The 23953-nt window shown below is 46.8% G+C and overlaps 1 protein-coding gene across 1 annotated transcript in view; it reads right to left on the bottom strand.

Moving 5' to 3' along the window:
- CDCA8 (cell division cycle associated 8) overlaps positions 1 to 23953 on the bottom strand; it is a 289896-nt gene that overhangs the window by 95776 nt on the left and 170167 nt on the right. The window contains exon 9 of the mRNA XM_069622652.1: positions 10345 to 10471. Within this exon, the coding sequence (XP_069478753.1) occupies positions 10345 to 10471 (127 nt within the window). The remainder of the gene's footprint in view (positions 1 to 10344; positions 10472 to 23953) is intronic.

Raw genomic sequence — 23953 nt, 5'->3', positions numbered from 1 at the left:
GAAGGCAGAGTCGACCACTGGACGAAGGAACCGAAGAAGAGCTTGAAGAGGACTGCTGAAACTCCTGGACCGTTGGTTTGCCCGGTGAAGCCCTGCTCCAGGTCCAATCACCAAGTTTGCATTGACAGAGAAGCCCCTGCAAGGACTTCTCCCTTTGAGTTGGTGGGACCAATCAACTCCCAATTAAGCCACCTGAACACTCATCTTGGAGCTGGTTGAAATTCCTCAGAGTTTCTGCAAGAAACCGTAGAGCCAGGGAGAGGGACACCAGATTGTGTGCCTTGCTTGTAAGCTGGCCTAAAGCTTTTGGAAGATCCTCCAGACTCAAACAAAGCAGGAGTGACCAAGCCTGACCCTGTGTCGAGTGCGGGACCTCAGATGCGAGCAAAGTCCCCCTTGACAGCCAAGAACAGCGCTTATTGACATTTGCTGTACTGCAAGGAGCTGAAACACGAAACAGCCACTAAAAGTAAAGTTTGCCGGTTGCCCGCTTTGACGGTGCCAGTACAGTGCAGGAGTCCCCATACGCCCTCCCTCTTGTCCCCACACCTGAGCCCCAGGAACAGTGAGCTCTGCAGAGCTGCACAGGAACAGAAGTCATCAGCTTCATCTTTTCTTCTTTACCAAGGTATTGTAAAGCCTCTTACTGTGGAAGTGCTTGTAACGTCTGCAACACAAGTGTAATCAGCTTGTGACCCTACAATTGGTTCTTTTTATCAAAGACTCATAAAAACTTGTGCAAAGACTTTTCCATTTACTTACCTTAAGTGCTGCATCCTATACAAAGGCTTTGGCTTATTGATTTTGGCTTAGTCTATTGAACTGAATTACTCTTCTAGGTGCTATCTGAAAGTATTTGCACGGATTATGAAAAAGTGTAATTTCTTGTGTTCTAATAACCGTTGCCTTTTACTTACTTTTTTAAGAGTATTCTGAATGCCAACAGTAAGGTATTAATGTCCCCAGCACCCTTGTTACTGAAGTCAATTGTGGGTGTAGGTTGTGTCTGTGGGCCATCCCAGAAGGGTCTGGTCTGATTCAGAAACTCAGTGTGCAGTGTTGAAGTATATTTGTGTTTTTGTGTTACTATTCTATTGCTCCCTTCTGAAGACTTTATAACTGTCTGATAAATTATTGTTTATGCAAGAAACCTTGAGTGTAAGAGTTTAACAAAGTTACTCACCGCAGTGACTACCTTACTCCTAGTCCATAGTCCCCTATCCTCCATACTTTTGGGACATTCCGTTCTATGGGACGGGACCGGAGCACTTTTTGTAAAAAAAAGCATAACATTGAAAGTGTGTTTTCTTTATACGCGGGGTACCGCACGCGGCCATAACCCTGCCCTCCTTAGCTCCGCCCCCCTTCAGTCCTTTTCCATCGCCAGGTCTGAGACCATTTAAGCAATAACAGAAGATACTTATTAGAGGGGACAGCGGGCGGGCGTATGGAGGAAAGGGGACTATGGACTAGGAGTAAGGTAGTCACTACGGGGAGTAACTTAGTTCTACTCTTACGTCCCTTCCCCCTTCTTCCATACTTTTGGGAGATTACCAAGCACTCCTCACAGGAAATATGGATAGATGGAACCTCCTTACGGAAAGGTTTTAAGAACAGCCTGGCCGAATTGAGCATCAGCTCTGGAGCCCAGATCTAAGCAGTAATGCTTACCAAAAGCTGGTGGGAAAGCCCACATAGCTGCTTTGGCAACGGTTCGATGTGCTTCGAGAGCAACCAATAGATAGGAGGCAACAAGGGGAAAGCATAAGCTTTCAAATTGACCCACAAGTTGCAAAGAGGACCACTTCTAGCGTGCCCCATTGCTGGAGATGATATTGCGGTTTATCTTACTCTCAACCGATGACGACTGGCAGATAAATGAATCTGCGGTCACATGGAGGTGACCCGGGATGTGTGGAGCCTGGAGCCGAACCGTATAATGGCCCAGCCCAAATTTGTATGACAAAATCCACAAGGAGAGGAGAGGGACGCCCTGCTCGTTGATGTAAAACCTCGCTCTAAGAGCCATTCAAAATGGGCACCATGGACCACGGAGGTTGGGCCGCCATTATCACACACCAGGGGTGAATTTCGTCACAGGAGCAAGTGAAGCAATAATCTCCCCAGGGAAGTCAGGGGCCTTGCATGCAATCCTAGCCTTGAAACAAGGAACCTTGGCAGAGCCGATACTGGCAGATCAAGGGTGTTTACTCGATAAGTCTGGGACTTCCTCAGAATTAACCTCTAGTGGAGGATCCTGGGCAGAGCCGGTATTGGAAGGTCTGTGGTACGTGACCACCTTCTTTCGCCCCCTCAACAGAACTGTTATCACCACAGCTGCACGCGCGGAAAGGCTTAGGGATATACCTTACAGCCAGCACCAGGGAACCTCGGGTTTAACCCTGGTCTTATAGCCATCTCGAGAGGGGCCTTGAGCAAAGACTCAGTACAGCTAGCTCCAGATGGAGAAGCCTCAGGGCGACCTAGGTATCTAAAGCCACAGCAGAACTGGGGTCAGCCTTAGCCTCGAATGAGGAAGCTTGGAAGAAGATCCGGTATTGGGGGACTTCTGCAGGGTCCACCAGAGGAGTTTCCCTGTGCGTCTCGCTGAGCCCAAAAGGAGTACCTGAAACTGAAGTGTTCTGATCCCAGGGAGAACCACAGATATTTTATATACGGGCTTCAGAGAACCGCAGATATTTCATATGCGGGCTCCAGTCAGAATGTCATTTAGGCATCCTGGAATACTACCACACTGAGCCAATCGGCCTTCCGAAGAAAGGACTTTATTTGGCAGGGCGTGATCAACTTGAATTTCTCTCGGAAAGATTGAAGATTGCGCTGGCCAGCCTAGTTGAGCACTGTGAAAGGACAGCAGTACTAGCCCCTCCCTTGCTCCTTGAAGGGAACAGGTTCCCCCGCTCTGAGGTATAGAAGTTTCTGTTCCTCTGCTTTGCGGGAGAGCATCCCGATCTGTCGGAAGAGAGGTTTGGGGTAGGAGGAAAGGGCAAGCGAAAACCTGCCTAAACGATGGACAAAACCCACCAGACTTGGGTGATGGTTTGCCATGCCTCCAGATGACACGAGATTCATCCACCCCACTTAAGTTTAGTGTGACTGACAAAATATCATTTGGCAGGGAGAATACCTGTCCCTGTAGAGGAGGCTGATGGGCAAGAGAAAAACCAACCACCTTGCCGCTGCCACTTAAGGCGGGACTTTCAACAGGAGTTTCAGATCAGCGCAAACGGCAACCCTGAAAACCCCCTGATCCCAGAGAAGGACCGAGTCTGGGACCCTGACCTCTGTGTACAAGAGGCATTAGATGAAGCTGTCGCCAGGACCGACAAACGGGTCTTTGTTGTCCACACAATGTCCGGTACTGGCAGGTCCATCAGAACCCTCAGAGGAATCTCTGGTAAGCCCGTTAGGCCCTTGGGGCACCTCAGGGGAAACCCTGGTGACAGAGCTACAAGAAAGGTCCTTAAAGTACTCCCTTAAGGGGTCAGAGTACCAAAGTCTCTGAAACTTTCCAAAAAAGGCATCCTCTGACAAAAAGGCTGAAAGGAAGCAAGATTGAATGTGGTAGTAGCATCTGAGCACGCCAGTCATAGGAAGGGCGGAACGGATTCACACTGTCACATGGAAAAGGTTGTCCACCGAAAAGAAGATTCCAAGCACCCGCCGTCGATAGCGTGGTTGTGAGGGAAGAATCCAAAATGGCCGCCGTAGACCACGTGGGGAAAGCCCACCATTTTGTGAACATCTGAGGAGAACTGCGTCATGTGTGTAGATGAGGGAGTTGACTCCACAGATTGGTCAGGGGACTTGACTGAAATTTTATCCTTCACACAAGGATCCTCGGCAGAGCCGGTACTATGGGGCCTTGGATGTTTACTGGACATCCTGTCCCGTGAATTAGCCTCCAAAGGAGGAACCTCAGCAATGCCAGTAACAGAGGCGCTACGGTAGACAACCTCTCCATGTGACCCCTCAACAGTACCGGCGCGAGCGTGGGAAAGTGGAGGACTCCACATCACAGACAAGACCTTAACAGGCCTCTCAGTTCTGTTAGTACACACCTTAGCCTCGTTAAGAGGAACCTCGGAACAGAGTCCAATCTTAATAGCTCCCACGAGAGGGGCCTCGAACCGTGGTTCGGTACAGAAAGCCTCAACAGAAGCCTCGGGGCACTCTCCGGTGTCTGTGTGGGAAGCTCCTGACAAGGAGACCTCGGAGCGAACTCTGGTACCCAATGCCTCAGCACGACTATGCTGGCTATTAGTACCGCAAGCCCCCGGCCGGAGTGCCCTGAAAAGTAAGGCACTTACCGGGCGTCTCTTCTGTCAGTCGAAGAGTTTAAAATGCGATGGAGGAACCTTCTGGAAGATCTCCTCCCACCGATTAAGACGGGGTTGAAGTGCCTGGATCAAAAGGGAGCCGACGAAGAAACACGAGTCCCAACAGTGAATCAGTCTCAGACACTCCAAGCAGCGAGAATGGGGTTCCGCCCTAGCGAATAGACGTTCGCAAGAGGAACAAGTGGATAATCCCAAACGATCCGGCATAGACAGAGGACTATGCCACTGCAGAACCGGAGCAGGAGGGAAAGACCACGGGAAGAAAAAGGTCTTCCCAGTGATGCTAGTGCATCCAGCCACGAACGTGCAGAGAAAAGGACTGAAGACCGATGCACGGACAGAGCTAAGGAGGGCGGGGTTATGGCCGGGTGCGGTACCCAGCGTAAAAAAGGACGCATTTTCAATTTGATGCTTTTTTACAATAAGTGGGAATATATTTGAATACCTGTAACTGAATCTTTGTGTACCTCTACTACAGCTCACATTTCCCCTCTTGAGATAAGCCTGGCTGCTCAACACGCTACCAAAACCGTGTAGTACAAGCATACCAATGGTTGGGTTGCATATACCTGTAGTCCTAGTTTGTAGTGTTCCCAGAGGGTACTGCATTCAAACTTTGCCTAACAAGCGGCCATCCAGAACTTTTGGGACTTAATGTATTTGTTTAGACGTAGTTCGAGGATGGGCCTCCATCCTCCAGTCTTTCACGAGGAAGTACCTTGAGTACACTCCAGAGCATCTTCGGGACGATCTCTATTGTGCCTTTTCTTAACATGGTGTTAGGCAGAGTTTGTATGCAGTACCCTTTGGGACCACTACAAGTGTAAGCAAAACCAACCTTTGGTAGAAGTCCGTACTACAGTTTGTTAGCAGAGCTGAGCAGCAAGGCTCACTCAAGAGGGACTGAGCTGTAATAATGTTACACAGAGGTCTACAATCACAGGTGTTCAAATAAGCTTACACTTAAGGTTTCTTGCTTAAACACTTATTAATTTAGTCAACAGTCAGTTATAAACCATTCACTAGAAGGAGGCAGTTGGCATACAGACTACTTTGAAGGAGGAGGAGCAAAAACGAATCGGTTCAAAACATAAGGATTACAATTATTCTTAGACAGTGCAGATATGAGTTCACCAGGAGTCAATTCAATAGGCTAGGCCAAAGTCAATGGGCTAAAGTATTGGATAGGATAAAACGGTTCTGGTAAGTAAACTGTAAAGTTTCTGTAGAAGTTCAGAAGTAGTTTGTAATAAGAGCATATGTTGGGTCACAAGCTGGCCTGCTAGTTACGAAAGTTTCAGGCACTTTCACAGCGAGAGGCAAGTACTCTCAGTCTCGTTTCACAGCACCTTACAAATTAAGAAAAAGATGCAACTGAAGACTTCAGCTCCTGGCAGTTCCTACAGATCTCGCTGTCCCGGAGCCTCAGTCGTGGACACAAGAGGGAGGACGTGGGGGGACTCGTGCACTCCACTGGGACTGGTCAAAAAGCTGGCACTTGGCAAATCTTTAATTCCGTTAGCTGTAGTAAAGCACACAAACTGGTGTCCCTCTCCCAGGTTATTCGGTATCCTGCAGCATTCTGAGGAAAATACAGCCAGCTCCGAGAATAGTATCCAGGTGGCTTAGCGTCGAGGTGATTTGTCCCACCAACTCAAAAGGGATAAGTCGTCCTTGCAGGGCTTCTCTGTCGAGATGAACTTAGCAATGCAGACCTGCAGCAGGGCTTCACTGGGCAAACCAACGGTCAGGAGTTGCAGCAGCCGTCCTCGTCAAGCTAGTCTTCGGTTCTTTCGTTCCAGTGGTCGACTGCCTTCCAAGCCTAGAGGCTCGCCTTTTATTCAGTTCTCTCCCATTCATTCCAGCCTAGCTGTCACTCACCCAGCAGGGTGGCTGTCCTTGCCGGACAGTCAGCCAGCCAATCATACCAGAGTGCATTTGGGTCTCCTAGGTGGAGTTTCAGTCGCCTCCCTCACTTCCTGCTCACCCGAGACACTCAGACGCCAGAGACGGTCTTCAGTCCGGATGCCCGCCAAAGGCAAATGAACAAAGGAACCAAACCTGGTTTGGCGCGCAGAGCAAAACTCTAGAAGGACCTTTCCACAAAGAAATGGTGCAAAAAAGAAGAACGGGACCCATTTAAACAAAGGGGGCTCAGACGCCATCTTGAAAAACCTGGCTCCCGCGATACAATGCTACCGGTGTTCGCGGTCGGGAAAAATCATGGTAGTACGTTGTAAAACCACTGCCACCAGACATTCTGAGAGGAAGGATAGCATTTGACTGCTACATGAGTATCTAGACACAGGGGATACTAAGTAACCCCTCCAGCACTCTATTGCAAAATGGGGTGTGCTGGGTCTAGGAATTTAAGAAGACTAGTAAAGTCAATTTCACTTTACTTACTCTGGGAAACAGTAGTTTGTATCAGAGAAGGTAGTTAAACCTTGGGAAAGCCTGAAAGGCTTCCCTGTGCCACTGAACTGAGGGTGCCATGTGACACATGAAAAGATGATGCCTATGGAGTTGGTCAAACTCCATAATTCAAAAAGAAAAACAGAAATCACATTGAATTGAAAACAAAGTCCCAAAGTTTAGCAGAAGAGCTGGAGGGCGCCAAGGTGGGAGAAATTGGCACATTTTGAGAATTCTCCCTAACACATGGCCCGCACCTCCAGCAGCAGCTGAGGGACGCGATTTTCCTGCCGGGCCACTGGTGGTATTCGGGACACTTCCGTTGAAACTCCAGGGTGTCTGTGGGCAAGAGCGTCCAGCACCCAACGGCCGGTGGATATTTCTCCACACGCTGACGAAGTTCGGCAGCCGGCCTCCCACTGGGGTGCACGGGTGGGGGCCCCAGACGCCACTGTGTTCAATCCTGCTTGGATGTAGATGGGCCGCCTTGGGGACCCTGGCAACGACTAAGTCGCCCTCCGAAGGCCTTGGAGCGGCCCCTGTTCGTTTCCTGGGCCGAAGAGCGGGAGGGTTGGCGGTAAGAAGCAGAGTCCCCGCGAAACCTTTGGATGATCCTTGGGACATGTTGCCTGAGGGCCGAAAGGACAGCCTCTGTTTTTTGCCGACTCCGTCCACAGCCTTCCCGAACAAATTGTTGCCGAAGGGCATGTCCTTCGACTGAACGTCCTGACGAAAGTTGGTGGCCTTGATCAAGCCATGACTATGAAGGCAAACGCTGTTGCCCATTTGGCAGAGCCCCGCGTCGGCAATGTTTGTGGCCACCATGACGGCGTAGTCAGACGCAACTTAGCCTTCCTGCAGAATTTCCTGCGCTTCCGACATCTTGTCATCAGGGAGGAAGTCCAGGATGTGAGCGATCTAGAACCACAGCTCTCGGTCGTAGCATGATACAATGGCGAGGGCGTTGGCTACCTTGATGGTGGTCGCCGCAGAATAGATGACCCGTCGTCCCATGGCATCCAACTTCTAGCCCTCGCTGTCCGGAGGGGCTGAGGCTACTGAGGTAGAAGTGCCAGAGGACTTCTTAGCTGCTGCTGACACAGAGTCCGGAGATGGTTAAGCCTGCAAGCACTTGGGCGCAGAGTCCGGCACCCAAGGCGATCTCTCCCTGTACTTCTCAAGGCGATCCCTCTTCGCCAGGATCGTAGAAGAAGGGTTCTTCATGAGGGACAAGCTTTCGTCCCAAATGTCATCCAAGAGTGGGGCCGAGAGGATGGTCTTTCTCTTCGCCACGCAGCACTGCTACAAGAAGCACTCCTCCTCTGGAGCGAGCTGGAAGAGTTCTGAAGCTCTGGAGATCATCGTGTGGAACGAGCCTATCTCATCCAGCGGGGAATATCTGGAATATCTGGGAGGTGGCGACGGGAGGTCCCCCATCCCCACAGTCATCGTCCGTGCCCGTCGTCGCTGTGTCAGGAGTCAGGATCAGTCTCATCCCTCGAGGCGGGGTGGCGATGGGTGGAGGGTTTACCCTCCTCTTCTTGGCCAGAGGGTTCCCTGTTGACGTGGGGGGTTGTGGGGGGGCGGGGTGGGCCGTGGCTGTTGCCGTGGTGGAGGGAAGGAGGTGCCTGAAACTCCCTGTGCTTAGTCTCCTAGGAGACAGGAATGCACTCTTGGGTGATTGGCCGGCTGGCTGTCCGGCAAGGACAGCCACCCTGCTGGGGGACAGCTAGGCTGGAATGAATGGGAGCAAGCTGTATAAAAGGCAAGGCTTTTTGGCTTGGAAGGCAGAGTCCACCACTGGACGAAGGAATCCGAAGAAGAACTTGAAGACGCCTGCTGCAGCTCCTGGACCGTTGGTTTGCCCGTTGAAGCCATGCTGCTGTGCTGAAACTCCAAATTCAGATCGGCAGAGAAGCTCCTGCAAGGACCACTTCTCTGAGTTGGTGGGACCAATCAACTCCCAAGTAAGCCATCTGGACATCCTCTCAAAGCTGGTCGAGTATCCACTGCAGTCGCTGCTGGGACCGGATAGCCAGGGAGAGGAACACCAGTTAGTGTGCGTTGCTTTTAAGCTGGCCAAGAGCTCCTGTGACTCTCAGGAAGAAGGACTGACCGAGCCAGAGCCCTCTCAAAGTGCGGGACACTAGACGCAAGAACCGCAGTGTTGCTATTTGTGGTAGACGTGAAGAGCTAAAACATTGAACAGCAACTTGTTTGACGTTTGCTGGTTGCGAGCAGTGACCGTCCCATTGCAGTGCATGAGTACCCAGAAGTCCTCCCTCTTTCCCACACGACTGAGGACCAGGAACAGCGAGATCTGCAGAGCTGCACAGGAACATAAGTCATCTGCTGCACTTTTTCTTCAACCTAAAGGTACTGTAAAGTCCAAGAGAACGTCACTCTTGTTGTGTAGCCACTTGTCCTCATTGGCGACTTGCTTGGATGTGTTGCGTTGCTGTCAGCTTCTTTACTTCACAAGCCTAATCAGCTTGTTGCCCTACTTTGATTTTCTTCTATTCTACCAAGACAATTTAAACATTGAAAGACTTTCTACTTGCCTGCAAGAAGTGCTTCAGTTCACCTCGACTTTCCCTAACTTAACATTGGCTGGCCTAGGCTCCCTGAATGACTGCTCTTCTGCTTGTGTGTTATGCCTTCCTTCCAGGAAAGATAACTGACTTTGCATTGGGGGTTGCATTGAAAGTACTTACCTACTTAAGAATAACTATGAATACTTGTTTTATTCTGAACTCTCTTCTTTTCATCACTACTCCCAACAATATTCTAAATGCAACAGTGATATATTGATGTCAACAGCACCCTAGCTATTGAAGTGCCCCCGAGTCATCCCAAATGGTTATTTGCGGATTTAGATAAGTAAGAGTTTGTATTATTTAAGTATCCACCCCTGGGGTGTGGCATTTTATATTGCTCGCTTCTGAAGGCGGCTTATTCTAACCGACTGATAAATTAATAATTGTGTTATCAAGAAACCTTGTGTGTAAGAATTTATTTGAACACTTGTCACTGTGAATCTCTAACTTCCCTACAGCTCACATTGACCCCTCTTGAGATAAGCCTGGCTGCTCAACGCGCTACCCACCGGTGTAGTGCAGACTTAAACCAAAGGTTGGGTTTCAGGAGGTCAGGGTTGTTGTAGTGCACCCAAAGGGTACTGCATAAATCGGGCCTAACACCACCAAATTTGACTTTGCATTTTTATGCTCCTGCTGCCCCGATACAAGGGGCTGTGCAACATGTTAGTGCCACTTAAACAGACTGTCTTTGCAAGCACTTATGTAACTAAGTAAGCCGCCCTGCTACATGGGGCTATGCAACATGTATGTACGTATGTCTTAAGCACTTAAGTAACTAAGTAAGCCTTCTGTAACAGGGTCACGACGCCCAAGGGCTGTTGTGCGCATTATAAATGCAAATTAAAGAAAATTACAAATTATACTGCAGCTTCTACACCAGAGCTGCTCAGCTAACCCAGGATCCACACATGAATGTCCACGCAACAGGCAGAGCACAGAGCAATATTCCAACATGAAGACTGCCTTACCTCGCCGCCTTTAACCGGAACGTTGATATAAAGATTGTTGATATCCGCAAGAGGACTGCCATTTGCTGAAAAGGTGTACACCTGTTCTTTGACACCTGGTGTACGAAGTGCAGGTGTCTGAAAAATCCTGAAAAGTGTGAATTGCAATTAATCTTCATATCTTGTCAACAAATAATCGCAACCATCAGGTTGTTTTGAATCAAGTAAAACCATAGACATTAGTCGATGGTTGAAAGCTAGTTTGCAGAGCTACATTTCTCCTGGCCCCCATTGGCGACGATAGAATCCAGCACATGCCAACTCTCGATGCCTCATCAGTCAGAGGCTCATAAAGCCTAAACCAGAGACCACCACAAGTCAGGTAAGAAATATTTGAAGCAGTTTGACCAAGAACTCTTCTCTTACAGCATTCTCAAATTCTCATTCTGTGTAGCACTACAGTTTGACTCAATACATAGAAGCTAGCAGGGAGAACAACTCAGGGGCAAAGCGTTTGGCTTAGATGCAAGACAACACAGACTCAAGAGTTTGAATGCTTCCCTGTGCTTAGATGCTGGTCTCCGACATGGAGCGCGAAATAAAAGCTCAATTTAAGATGCATATTTAGAGCATGCCAGTTTCACCACAATGTAGAATGAATATAAAAAGAAAATAATTTTGTTACCGTGCTATAGTTAAAAGGAAGTCTGAAATCCATAGGATATTGGAAAAGTGAATTTACTTGACTCACATTATGAATTTGGCTGAACGTTTTCAGACAAAAGTGTACGTGACTTTCACCCACCCTCCCCACCCAAATTGCGAAGTTTTGGAAAGATCTGTTTAAAAATAAAATCCAGTTTAGGCAAGCGCTGTTGGGTAAGAATTGGAGTAGTCACTGTGTGAGACTACACAACACTTATCAGCTTAGTATTAGGTAACCCACCTTTTGGTATAGGTCTGAACTACACAAATCGGTACTGTGAGCAGCCAGGCCCATCTCAAGAGGGGTAAATGTGAGCTGTAGAAATGAAATTCGCATTTACAAGTAACCAAGCTACACTTATACTCAAGGTTCCTGTTATAGTTTAACATCAATTTTTAAATAAGCATTCTTTAAAAAGGGCAATTTATGTAACATATACTTTAAATACTTTTAGTTTAGTGGAAACTCTTTAGATGTTACTTACCCCTGGTAACGTTCCTTTGACTGGATGTTCTTCCCACATATTCCTCATCTTTGATATTAGTTGTCCAGCTTCAGCTGCTTTGGAAGATACATTTTTGGCAAAGGGTGCTGTGCGTCGACTAGATGTCCCGAGGGCCTCCATCTCGAGGATGTCATTGAAGGAGGACGCCGAGTCCGCTCGGGTTCCCGATGACTGGCTAGCTCTGCCCACTGGAGGCGGCTCGGCTGTAGCCAGAGAGCCGGGTATGAGCGCGTAGAGGTACAGTCTGGCAGAAACCTCTATCTGTGAGAAGCAAGTCTTTTTTCCCTGTCACTGGAAGGGAGGCCCGGCCTGCCTAATAACAAAGACATGACCAAATTGGACGGAAAGACCTCTGCCCCGATGAGAGCGAGCTTGAAGCAGAGGATTCCATCAGAAGATTTCCAAGACTTTCAGGTAACCCAGGAAGAAGAGGGGCGTTTAATCCGAAGTGGTCGCTGTACAGTTAAAGACCCACCAGAAAGAGTGGACTGGAAAACAACTCCACAGCACCCAACTTTCAGTCTACCCAGTCTTTCCTTGAATTCCCAGAAAGGTCCAAGCCTAACATACATAGTCCCGGATTCCCCGAAATGCTCTGACAATATCGTAATGCGGCCAGCAGATCTATCTGCACAAGACAGGTCGAACGTTTCACCCCCCCCCCCTCCCCCAATAACCCCCTTGAGATCCCCTCACAAACACAACTTACCCCAGGACGAGGGTCCGGTCTCTGACCGGTGTGGCCCCCTCTGGGGGGGGATGGACTCTGGCTGGCTTTGGTTGCGCTTCGCTCCTGGGGGAGGTCCTCCCTCTCCGGTGCGTTGCAATCACCTGGGGGCTGGGACGGTTGAGGGCTTGATCCGCGACGCACCTGGCCATGCTGGGTGCCGGCTCTCAGCGTGCCCCGGAACCCCAGGGGGAGGGACCCGCGCCTTCACCACGATCCGAGCGCTTGGAGCCTCGGGGGCCCGTGTGGGGGGTGGGGGGGGCGGGGGGCCCTGGGAGGGCCGGGACCCGTGAGCTGGTGCGGCTTGGCGGGACGGCAACAGAGGGATCCGTGGGCGGGAGAACTCTGGAGGACGCCGAGTCCGCTGGGGTTCCCGACGACCAGCTAGCTCCGCCCAGAGGAGGCAGCTCGGCTGTAGCCGGAGAGCCGGGTGTGAGCGCGGAGGAGTCTCTGCAGCCTCTTGCTGAGGAGAGGCTGTGGGTGGGCAAGTGGAAGAGTGCAGCTAAAGTTGGAGGACAACCAGCTCACAGAACACTCTGGCAAGTGTAAATGCCAGTACAGAAAGATTACATACTGACCAATCCAGGATTCCACCTCAAATCAGTATGGTCAAAAAGTCAAAACCACTCCTAAATACTAACAAGGACAAAAAGGAAACTGAAAAGGATTCTGGGTCAAATCGTTTATACACAATCACAGACTCAGATTCACCCATTAACAGCTAAGGGGGGAAATTACCAAGTCCACTTCAAAACGTATCAGATTCAAGATCAAATAACTTCATCAACACAACAATAATCAACTCAGGAGACTCGGAAGACTTGGAAACAGGTGACCTCAACATATTGAGAGAACATAATTGGGCAAAAGATTGGATGGATCCAGCATTGGACAAGCAATTAGAAAAGCCCAATTTAAGTGAGTCGAACGCAACTCATAACCACTTGCCTGTTGGGCGAAATACTGAAAGGAATATCCACGCTCAAAAACTGAACAAACTCTAAACCCAAAGTTCTTCTAACAGACAGATAAAAACCACCTCAATAACTTCATCAACACCAAACTACTGAACGACAATGAAGCCTCAACCCAGAAAACTCGGCTTAAACCAGCCTATTATAAACAACAATAGGCAAGTTCATTAACAAATTGTCGAGAACCCAATCTACAAGCCAATCGAATGATCAGATGCCAAAATATTAGAGGGGATTCCATCATCACCCCGCAAGAAACTCTACAAAAAGTCGGAAACTGAACGACCCCTCTAGACAAGCCACCAGCTCGCCAAGCTCGTTGGCATTACGGCCAACCCAAAATGCTTAGCACCCACAGTGAGAGTCTCCTGCCCAAAGTACAGTCAACCAAACCATGAGGTGCAACCCCCCCACCTGAGGAACAGAAACATGAGGAAAAGGACACAAGAGAAAGAAATCTATTCTGGGGCAGCAGCTCATCCAATCCCCGATACCAAACGGCACAGTAACCAACGTAAAAGACAGCAAAGAGGCTGAACACAAAGGGGTCTCCTCAAACTACAACAACCCAATAGCTCTAAAACAAAGTAGATTTCTAGGCTGAAATTGACACTCCAACATCATAGACACGACACCCCGGTGGACATATCTCGATCATTCCTGTCAACTCCAACCAAAGGAAAGAGCGACAGAGAATCTTCCAAATCCTTAGAAAAAAACTCGCCTGGCACAAAAACTGACATCTTTGCCATAATGTCAGCGCTGACCATAGCCCTGTCGCCTTTCGGAAAGCTTTAGGAATCGCTCAATGAAACTAACATACCACATATCGCTGTTAGCATCTGCAAGTTCAAAACTGATCCACCTAGAAGGCTATATAATGGCTGCAGAAGTCTGGAAGGAGAACACAAGAGATCAAGGAACAATGACCGACAAACAACAAACATCAACTAGTATGCTGGAATACCAAAGACAAGAGGTTTTTCATTTTAAAAAGAACTCCCTTACCATCGGCACCCAAACCTTCCGACAAATCACTTTGGAAACAATCACAGAAAAAGACTTACTAGAGACGCCCCAACAAGTAGCCCACAAAAGAACGTGGCGAATATTCAAGTGAAGGAAATATTACCTGAAGAAGAGTCTATCAAGCCATATCTGAAAAAAAAGAAGCTACACCAAAAGGACATCCTTGACCAGAACAAACAAAATCCTAAGCTGAGCCATGAAGGAAAAACTAAAAACCTTACACTACCATCAGAAGTTGGCACAAATGAAGTTAAGCCTACTGGACAGACGTCTTTTAAAAATAGACGCGAGTTTCAGTAACTAAATTCAAAAACGCAACAAACAATTGCAAACGGAGTCTATTGTAAAGCCAAAAGAAACCATGACAAAATGAATAACAATCCTAGAAAAAAAAAAAGCTCCAACGGAGAAAACAGTGTCAAAGGAGCGAGGAGCTCCATGAAGAACACAAAGACATCTCGATTGACTTACTGGACGTCAGCGTCTATTCTATCGAGAAGTCAGAATCAGAAATTCCACGTCCCAAGCCAAAAAAAGGAAGGTGTCATTTAGGGACAAAGACTCAACAATGGAAACTTCGAGGCAAAACGGTCAGAAACACAATGTAACGCCTCAAAAGAATAATTAAAAAAAACAACGAAAAAATGAAACAGACAGTGGCCTAATCAAGAAAAGAGCCCCTTACACCGGCTTTGCGGTGTAAAACTAAACAAAGGCCACCCTAACAAAGAAATGAACCACAAGGGCCATAGTACATCGAACTCAAGACGAGAGAACTCGTACTTTTCTCGATTCAAGGCTAAACGATAGAACGCCTAACAGCGAACGGAAACAGAGAAAATCATGCTACCGCTAAGGCCTTAAGGCTTAACGAAAGAACGCCCAATAGAAAAAGGAAAAATAGAGAATACCTTGAAAACTCTAAGGAAACCAGAGCAAAACTTTCTTACTCCAACAAATCGAAGACATCGTTCCTCTACCAAAAGTAACAACTCGGAAGCCAACCTCAGACAAAAACAACAAACATCAACAAAGAATTTCCAGCATGGCCTCATCTCCAATCAAACAAGAACATCAGCCCTCTTCACTCACAGAAGTTAATTAACGAGAACATTGAAACTGGAAAAACAGCCTGGCTCAAGAGAAAGAATACTACTAAATAGAAGAGCAACGTTGAGACTGTTCGAAAAAAAACCACTTAAGACCATATTCGAACCACTGACATAAAAGTGGTCGAATTTGCTCACAAACGTCGCACTGATAGCATCTTCTTACACATTATATCTCACTCCGTAAAGAATTTCTTGCCGTCGGTGGCTGGTGACCTCCAGAAGAGAGGATACTTACTTCGGGAAACAACGGCTGAAGAAAGATGTCTTGACTTCCCTAAAACAAAGAACACAGAGAGAGCCCGAAACAACTGGAGTACGGTCCAGCTGGGGAAAGATTCCACAAACACGACATCGATGGAAAGAAACCAGTCCCGAGACAAACTGAAGAGAAATCATACCACGGGAAAAGAAGAGGTGACTAGAGACCCGATGGAAAATAGGTCCAGAAAACCGGCCGGACCGATCTACTTGCAAACTAAGAATGGAAAGACAAAGATATCACAACTCCGACATTGCTAAAGGAAGGACAGCAAAAAGTTAATGAGAAAGAAACAAAAAGATGGGCATGGATATCCACAGCGTTCGCTCGATACTCTAGAAAATAGCAACCAACTAATGTGGCCATGAGCACCAATATAGAGACACCTGTGGAGAAGACGGTGCTTCAAAAACCCACCATCGGTCATGGAATACCCGAGGACATTAACCTCACTCAGGCTGGAGAGATCAATATAGGCCTATTTGATCACCTAAGCCCTCAAAAGACTTCGCTTCAATTACCTCCTAGCATAGACGGCTTCAGATCCATCTTTCACTAGCACATAAAGGACCCAAGGGTCACATGACATCGGGTCTCCTAACAGCAGTCCAGCAGTATCTGCTTTTATACAAGCCATAATCTTAGAATGGGACAAATATTGCAGGCCGTCAGTGAGCAAAACGTGCAATTTCCATCTACTGGAATCCAGCGGCGATCTCCACCAAAGATTTCATAAATATGGTTGAAACAATACTGAGGCAACAACTGAGTTCAGTGTGAATCACACACTGATCTGCGGAGACCTAAACACCAGCTGTCCAGACACAGAAGGTAGACACCATACTCTGCACTCTAATCACAACCTACTAGCGAAGAAAAGAGGCAGTGATTGGTCAGAATTAATGGACTCTGGTGACTTGCACAACCTAAACTCCCTAGAAACAGTTCTCCCGCCCGTGTCGACATGGGAAACATCAGGATACAAAAGCACCATCGATTACATCTTTGCCTCAAAAGGAACTGTACTCCCTAATAGAATCATTTGAAGTATTAAAAACAACCAGAAGTGACCACAATTTACTTACAGCAATGTGGTCCTCATTGAAAGAGACGCCAAAAGAAATGCCATACCAGCTAGAAACAAATGCTCAAGGAAATCGGCTAAAACTGACCAAAAAAGCCATCAGTTCAATCACAATGGATAACCAAAAGAATGAAACCGAGACCGAAAAACAAAGTCAAGCATTCCTGGATTATTCTCCACTCCTAGTTCCCTACCTACAACCTAGGGCGATGAGAAATGGTCTAGATCACCAACATCTCCATAAATTTAATGAGGAATTTAGGACCAGGAAAGCCCTGCAAAGAAAAGCCTCAAGACGTGTACAAAAACACCCATCTAAGGAAAATATAGCCCTTGCATTAGAACAAACAAAAGTCTATAAATCGTGGCTGAAAAATCATCGAAGGATGTTATACCAACATGATGCAGAGACTATGCTAAGAGCAGTCTGCGGAAGATCTTCCAAAGAGTTTTGGTCTCTGGTCAAAAAGTCAACAGCGACAATGGACAGGACTATCTTAAACAGTGTCAGCGAGGAAAAATGGGTGCAACATTTTAACCTATCTGAAATCACTGGAGAAGATGGAGCAACAAAACGCAGAGAGTGACTGGTCAATCACTTACAACAAAGCAATAATTGTGAAAAAGATGAAAAAATTAAACTCAAGAGCTCCAGACACAGATGGAATTTCAAATGCCCAGCTAAAACAGGACCTTGAATCCTGGGCAGTTTTGATTTGGAGATATTCAATCGATGCCTTGAAACAAGATCCATCCCGGAAACCTGGAAAACGGCTAACATCATCCCAATTTTTAAAAAGGGTTTCAAGAGTGAAGCAAAGAATTACAGGCCGATAGCTTCATTGGATGTCATAGGGAAGCTATTTGGATCACTAATTCTGGTTGATCTGCAAGAATGGCAAAAAGAAGCCAAAACAGCACACCCGTTCCAATCTGGATTTGAAAAGAACCTGGGAACATCCATCAATATCATGATGATTAGTATCTTGAAGGCAAGAGCTTGGGAAGGCAAGTTAAAAACATTCATAGCTTCCATAGACTTGGTGCAAGCTTTTGATCGGGTAAATAGAAAAAGACTGTGGAAGAAACTAGAAAGATCAAAATGCCCCCCTTCCATAATAGCACCGATCAGAGCACTACATAGTGAAACTTCGGTGAGAGTGAGGCTAAATGGGGCCGGCCTGCTGTCAAAAGCAATAAAGGCAACAAGAGGGGTCTAGCAGGGCTGCCCTTTGGCCCCAGCATTGTACAAAGCCTATATGTCCGACATTGTGGATTCAGAAAACAACACTCGTTCTTTCCCTCCTACAATAGGTGAATCCAAGGTTACAAGGCTCCTCTAGGCAGACGAAAATCTTGTTGGACCAAACTGCCATCGGTCTACAACGCCAATTAAACAGCCTCTCAGCCTACCTAAAAAAAAAAACGGTTTGGATATCAACACAAACAAAACAAAGATTATGATCATCGAAAAGCCATCATCAACAAAAAAAAATCATTGGTTCGTAAATTCAGAGAAATTGGAAACAGTATAAAGCTTCACATATCTGGGAGTCAAAATCTGCCGCAGCAAAATTGAAATTTCTATGCAGGAACACCTTTTTGCAAGGACAAAAACTCTTGCAGCCCAAGCTCTGACTCTGGACAGAAAATACAGCAAATGTTTCACTTGTTCCGGTGATAAACCTTTTCAAAACAAAAGCCACGCCAGCGATAACACAAGGTGCCAAAGCGATGCCACAACTTCCTGCCACACTGTGGGACAGACTCAAGGGCCTATTTAAGTACTGAAGCTGCCTAAATCGACACCAATAGCAGTAATTAGACGAGAGCCAAGTCTGTCATCAATGAAATATGTGATCGAAAGTAACAGTCTTTTATTCTTGGGAAAAATACTGAGAACTCCTCGTCCGCAAATTTTAGACATCTACAGAGAAATGGTAAGCGAAAAGACCCAGATGTTGACCGCCTGGTACAAAAAACAACTCAACCAGGCAAAAAAAATCAAAAAAAATAAATAAATCGGGTGTTTGTAATAGGACATCGAAATAATCCCTGGAAAAATCAAAGACAGACTGAAAACTCAAGATTGGATCGAAACACTAGATAAAGCAAGTGAATACATATCCTAGTCACATCTGACATTAAAAAAATAGACGAGGTGAGTACTTACTTAAAGAAATCCCTGAATAAAAACTTGCAATCAATCTTTTTAAGAGCATGCCTGAATGTCCTAAAGACGAAGTCTTACATTTCCAAAAAGAAGCCGAAAACATATGTCGTTACTGCTCAGTCATACAAAACACCGAGACAGTGCGACACCTACTTCTTCTCTGTCCAGGAACAGACAAACTAAGAACAATCTACCTTCGACCACAGACTCAAACATCAGACAACAACTGACAAAGTTTGTTGGAACCAGATGATGAGCGGTGATTCTACATCGCTGACACTAGCAACAGCTAAATTCTTGCACGACTTGGACTTGGATGGAAAGGCCAGAGATCAAAACCTGTACGAAGAGGACAGAGCAGCTTGAGGACACTTTTTTTTTAGCAAGGAAAGGAAATGTGACAAAAGAAAACATGCACCAACTTTGTAAAAATTGTTAATCACGATTAAACACAAATAAAAAAATAAAAAAAGAAGGTATATATAGCACATGCAGCGACCGTTGGCTTCAGTTCTGTTTTTTCCCCCGATACAGTAGAAATACCTGCATAACCACAGGAATCGCCGTACTCTGTTTTAAGGAAGTAACCCTGTAATAGCATAGCACATTCTACTGTGGGGTAGATGGGGAGGGCGATGAATACGTGGAACATCCAGTCGAAAGTACTTTACCAGGGGTAAGTAACTTGGTCTTCGAACGGAATGTGTCCTCCCATGTATTCCTCATCTTTGATAGACTCCCAAAGCAGTGTTTGATTTGGTGGAGGGAGTACGACCCCAGTAAGCACGTTGATATGGTGAGGGAGATGAAGTTGGCAGATCACTGGCTATTAAGAGCTAAGAATTAACGGCTCCCCATTGCAGGGATTCAAGATCCGAACTGTTCAATGGTGACCCAAGAAAAAGACAGGACGCATTTAAGCAATTTTATCTCACACTGTACTCCAACCGAGATGAAGTCTTAGCAGACGAACTCCCGGGATACTTAAATAAGCAGAATCTCGCCTGAAGCCAATCCCCACCCTAGAACGTGCCATTCAGTCACTGACATCTGGCAAAGAGCCTGGTTCTGACAGCCTGGGAATAGAGCTATATAAGGAATTCCACCTGGAATTGGCACCTATCCTTTTGTGGGTATGGGAGGAAGCTATGGAGCGAGGCACGCTCCCGGAGTAGATGCGGGAAGCTATTATTACAGCGTTATTAAAATTACATCAACCTCCACAGGATAGGGCCTCTTATAGACCTTTGTCATAAAGTATTCGCCGAGATCCTGGCAACAAAGCTCCTTTCCAGTATGTCCCACTTCGTGCATCCAGATCAATCTGGTTTAATCCCCACGAGATCGGCTCCACTGAACCTCTGACGATTGTATGGGGTGATGGCTCAGGTAAGTCCGGATGTGAGAGGCGGTAGCCGCCCTGGAGGGCGAGAAGGCATTTGACTCCATCTTGGAAATATTTGTTCATGGTGCTGAGCCGTTTTGTTATTGGCCCTTACTTCCTTAGTTGTGTCCGACTCCTATATTTCTAACCCAGGAGCTGGAGTCCTCACGAACCGACCAGTGAGATGTTCCTCCTCGGTAGATGCACCAGGAAGGGTTGCCCCTTTTTTCCCCCCCAATACGTTTCTCCCTCACCATTGAGCCCATGGCTGCCTTTATTAGGCAGGTTCATGGAGACGGTGGATTTGAATTAGCAGGTCTACACAAATAATATCCTTGTACGCCGACGATACCCTCCTATATGTACGAGGCCCAGAACACACTCTTGAAACTATAATGAAGGATATTCATGAATTTACCCGCTACTCTGGTTACAAAATAAATGATTCAAAGTTATTACCTATCACACCAATACCACATCCCCATCCAACATAGTTGGGTTTAAATGGGCATCAACGCGCTTTTGTTATTTAGGTATAACTCATGTGAGCGACAGAACTTTATGCAGACAATTACAAGGCCTACTTGAAACCATCTACGAAGCTGCAGTTTATGCAAGACTCCCAACCTCCGTATATGGGCAATTTTGAAAATGGTGGTCCTCCCAAAACTTCTGTACTTCTTTTGCAGTATCCCCTTGTGGCCAGGAAGAGCCTTCTTCACCAAGCTTAAGTCCTTAGTCACTATATACGTCTGGGGACCTGGGGTGGCAAGGATGATCCGGAATAAATTAGCAGAACCACACACAAGTGGCGGCCTAGCAGCACCCGATTTTGAACCCAATTTTGAACTGTTCTACTTGGCTTCACAAGCCCAATTTGCATGACATTGCTGTAACCCTGAGGATACAGCCACACACATATCGTTACAAAAGTATGCAGCTTCCCCCACTGACTTAAGCGCAGTGATATTTTGTACACATCACAGACTCCTGTTCTTTTGACCCAGTCAGTACCACTGTTGGTGCATGGGTGAAGATCTTTGTTAAAATCAATGTGGAGACGCCCTAGGACAGAGGAGCACCACTATGGTGCTTCCCTGGCGTTGGGGAGAATTCTCAAAAATGTGCCAATTCCCTCCACCTTCGAAACCACCAGCAACTTTACTGGATTTTGAGGACTGGAGAGAGTGAGACCCTTTTTCCCCCCACGCTCATGTATTTTAATGTGATTTTATACACTGTTCTTGTTTTGGTTATAAAGTCTAAAACTCCATAGGTATTCTTTTACAATGCTGTCACACAGCACCTTTAGTGCAGTGGCACAGGGAAGTCTTTTAAATTTCCCAAGGATTAAATACCTTTTCTGGGATAAACTACCGTTTCCTAGAGCAATAAAGTGAAATTGACTTTACTTAGCATTGTACTCGCTAGACCCAGTACACCCCATCCTACAATAGAGTGCTGGAGGGGTTTAGTATCCCGTGTCTAAATGCTCATGTAAAAAATTTGATGGTACCCTTTCCTCAATTGACTGGCTGGTGGCAATGGTTTTTCGTTTTGAACTACCAAGGTTTGCATTTACCGTGACTGTTGGCGGACCCAGTAACGTTAACCGCAGGAGCCCTTTTTTTTTTTCTAAATGGCGTCCAGCCATCCTTGTTAAAATGGTGCCCAGTCTTTTTTCACCATGTCTTTGTGGAAAGGTCCTTCTAGAGTTTCTCTGCATGCCAAACCCGGTTTGGTCTCTTTGTTCATTCGCCTTTGGCGGGCTTCTGGAGTGAAAACCGTCTCTGGCTACAGTGTGTCTGGGGTAGGCAGGAAGTGTGGGAGGTACCCGAAACTCCATGTGCTTAGTCTCCTAGGAGACCCAAATCCACTCTGATTGGCTGGCTGACTATCCGGCAAGGACAACCAACCTGCTGGGTGAGTGGCAGCTGGGCTAGAATGAAAAGGAGAGAACTGAATAAAAGGCATGTCTCTTGGCTTGGAAGGCAGAGTCGACCACTGGTCGAAGGAACCGAAGAAGAGCTTGAAGAGGACAGCGGCTGCAACTCCTGGACCCTTGGTTTGCCCGGTGAAGCCCTGCTGCAGGTCCGAATCATCAAGTTTGCATCGAGAGAAGCCCTGCAAAGGACGACTTCTCCCTTTGAGCTGGTAGGACCAATCGACTCCCAAGTAAGCCACCTGGACACCCTTTTCGGAGGTGGTTGCATTTCCTCAGAGTGCTACAGGAAACCGTAGAGCCAGGGAGAGGGACACCAGATTGTGTGCGTTACTTGTAAACTGACCGAAAGCGTTTGGAACATCCTCCGGACTCCGACACAGGACTGACCAAGCCTGTTCCCCCCCTCCCCCCAACCCCTCAGTTGAGTGTGGGACCTCAGATGTGAGGAAAGTCCACCTTGACAGCCAGGAACTGCGCTTATTGCCATCTGCTGAACCGCAAGGAGCTGAAACGCGAAGCAGCAACTGAAAGTAAAGTTTGCCGGTTGCCAGCTTTAAAAGTGCAGGAGTCCCCCGACGTCCTCCCTCTTGCCCCCACGACTGAGGCCCAAAAACAGTGAGATCTGCAGAGCTGTACAGGAACAGAAGTCATGAGCTGCATCTTTTTCTTCTTTACTAAGGTACTGTAAAACTAGTCTAAGAACTTGCTCTTACTGTGGAAGTGCTTGTAACTTCTGCAACTCAAGTCTAATCAGCTTGTGGCTCTACATTTGATTCTTCATTTATAGCAAAGACGCCCAAGTACTTGTGCAAAGACTTTTCTGTTTACTTACCTGAAGTTCTGCATCCTATACAAAGACTTTGGCCTATTGGCTTAGCCTATTGAATTGAATGACTCTTCTCGGAGCTCATTTGCCCTGCTTATGACCATTTGTATTTCTTGTGTTCTAAAACTTCCTTTTACTTACTTTCTAAAGAGTATTCTGTATGCCAATAGTAAGATATTAATGTCCCCAGCACCATTGTTACTTAAGTCACCTGTGGGTGTAGGTTGTGTCTGTGGGCCATCCCAAAAGGGCCTCGTCAGATCCAGAAACTCAGTACAGTATTTAAGTATATTTGTGTGTTACTCTTCTATTACTCCCTTCTGAAGAAGGCTTTATAGACTTATAAATTAAATTATTAATTGTTTATGCAAGAAACCTTGAGTGTAAGAGTCTATTTGAATACCTGTAACTGAATCTTTTTAACTAGACTACAGCTCACCTTTTCCTTCTTCAGATAACCCTGGCTGCTCAACACGCTACCAAAACTGTGTAGAACAAGCTTATACCAAAGGTTGGGTTGCCTTTACCCAGAGGGTACTGCATTCAAACTTTAACTTTTGTGTTTTTTCAGAAAATAATATGATGTCCAAAGAACTTTTTTTCCTTGTAAGAGATGGGAACAAATGGTTTGCTGTTCTGAATTCACAATTTTTCCAGGCTTTCAAGAAAAAGGTTAAGTGGAAACGACAAAAACAGATTCGGAAACACAGCCAGGCCAGAGCTCGAGGATGGCCAGGGGTGATGTTCTTGGGCGCCTGTTTCATGTGGTTCGACGATCCCCAAGTCCAGCGACAGTCCAAGGGAGCCTTGGCAGGGTCACCATCCCTCCACGAGGGAAAAGCTGCAACGCAGCCCAGCCAAAGCTCTAGGACGGCTGGGAGTAATGTCCCCGGCATTGTGCGCCTG

This window comes from Ambystoma mexicanum, chromosome 11 (genome assembly GCF_040938575.1).
Source record: "Ambystoma mexicanum isolate Mex_15411 chromosome 11, UKY_AmexF1_1, whole genome shotgun sequence".
NCBI classification, from domain to species: Eukaryota; Metazoa; Chordata; class Amphibia; order Caudata; family Ambystomatidae; genus Ambystoma; species Ambystoma mexicanum.
Note: the sequence above shows the minus strand (reverse complement) of the source record. Positions and strands in the feature narration are given on the sequence as shown.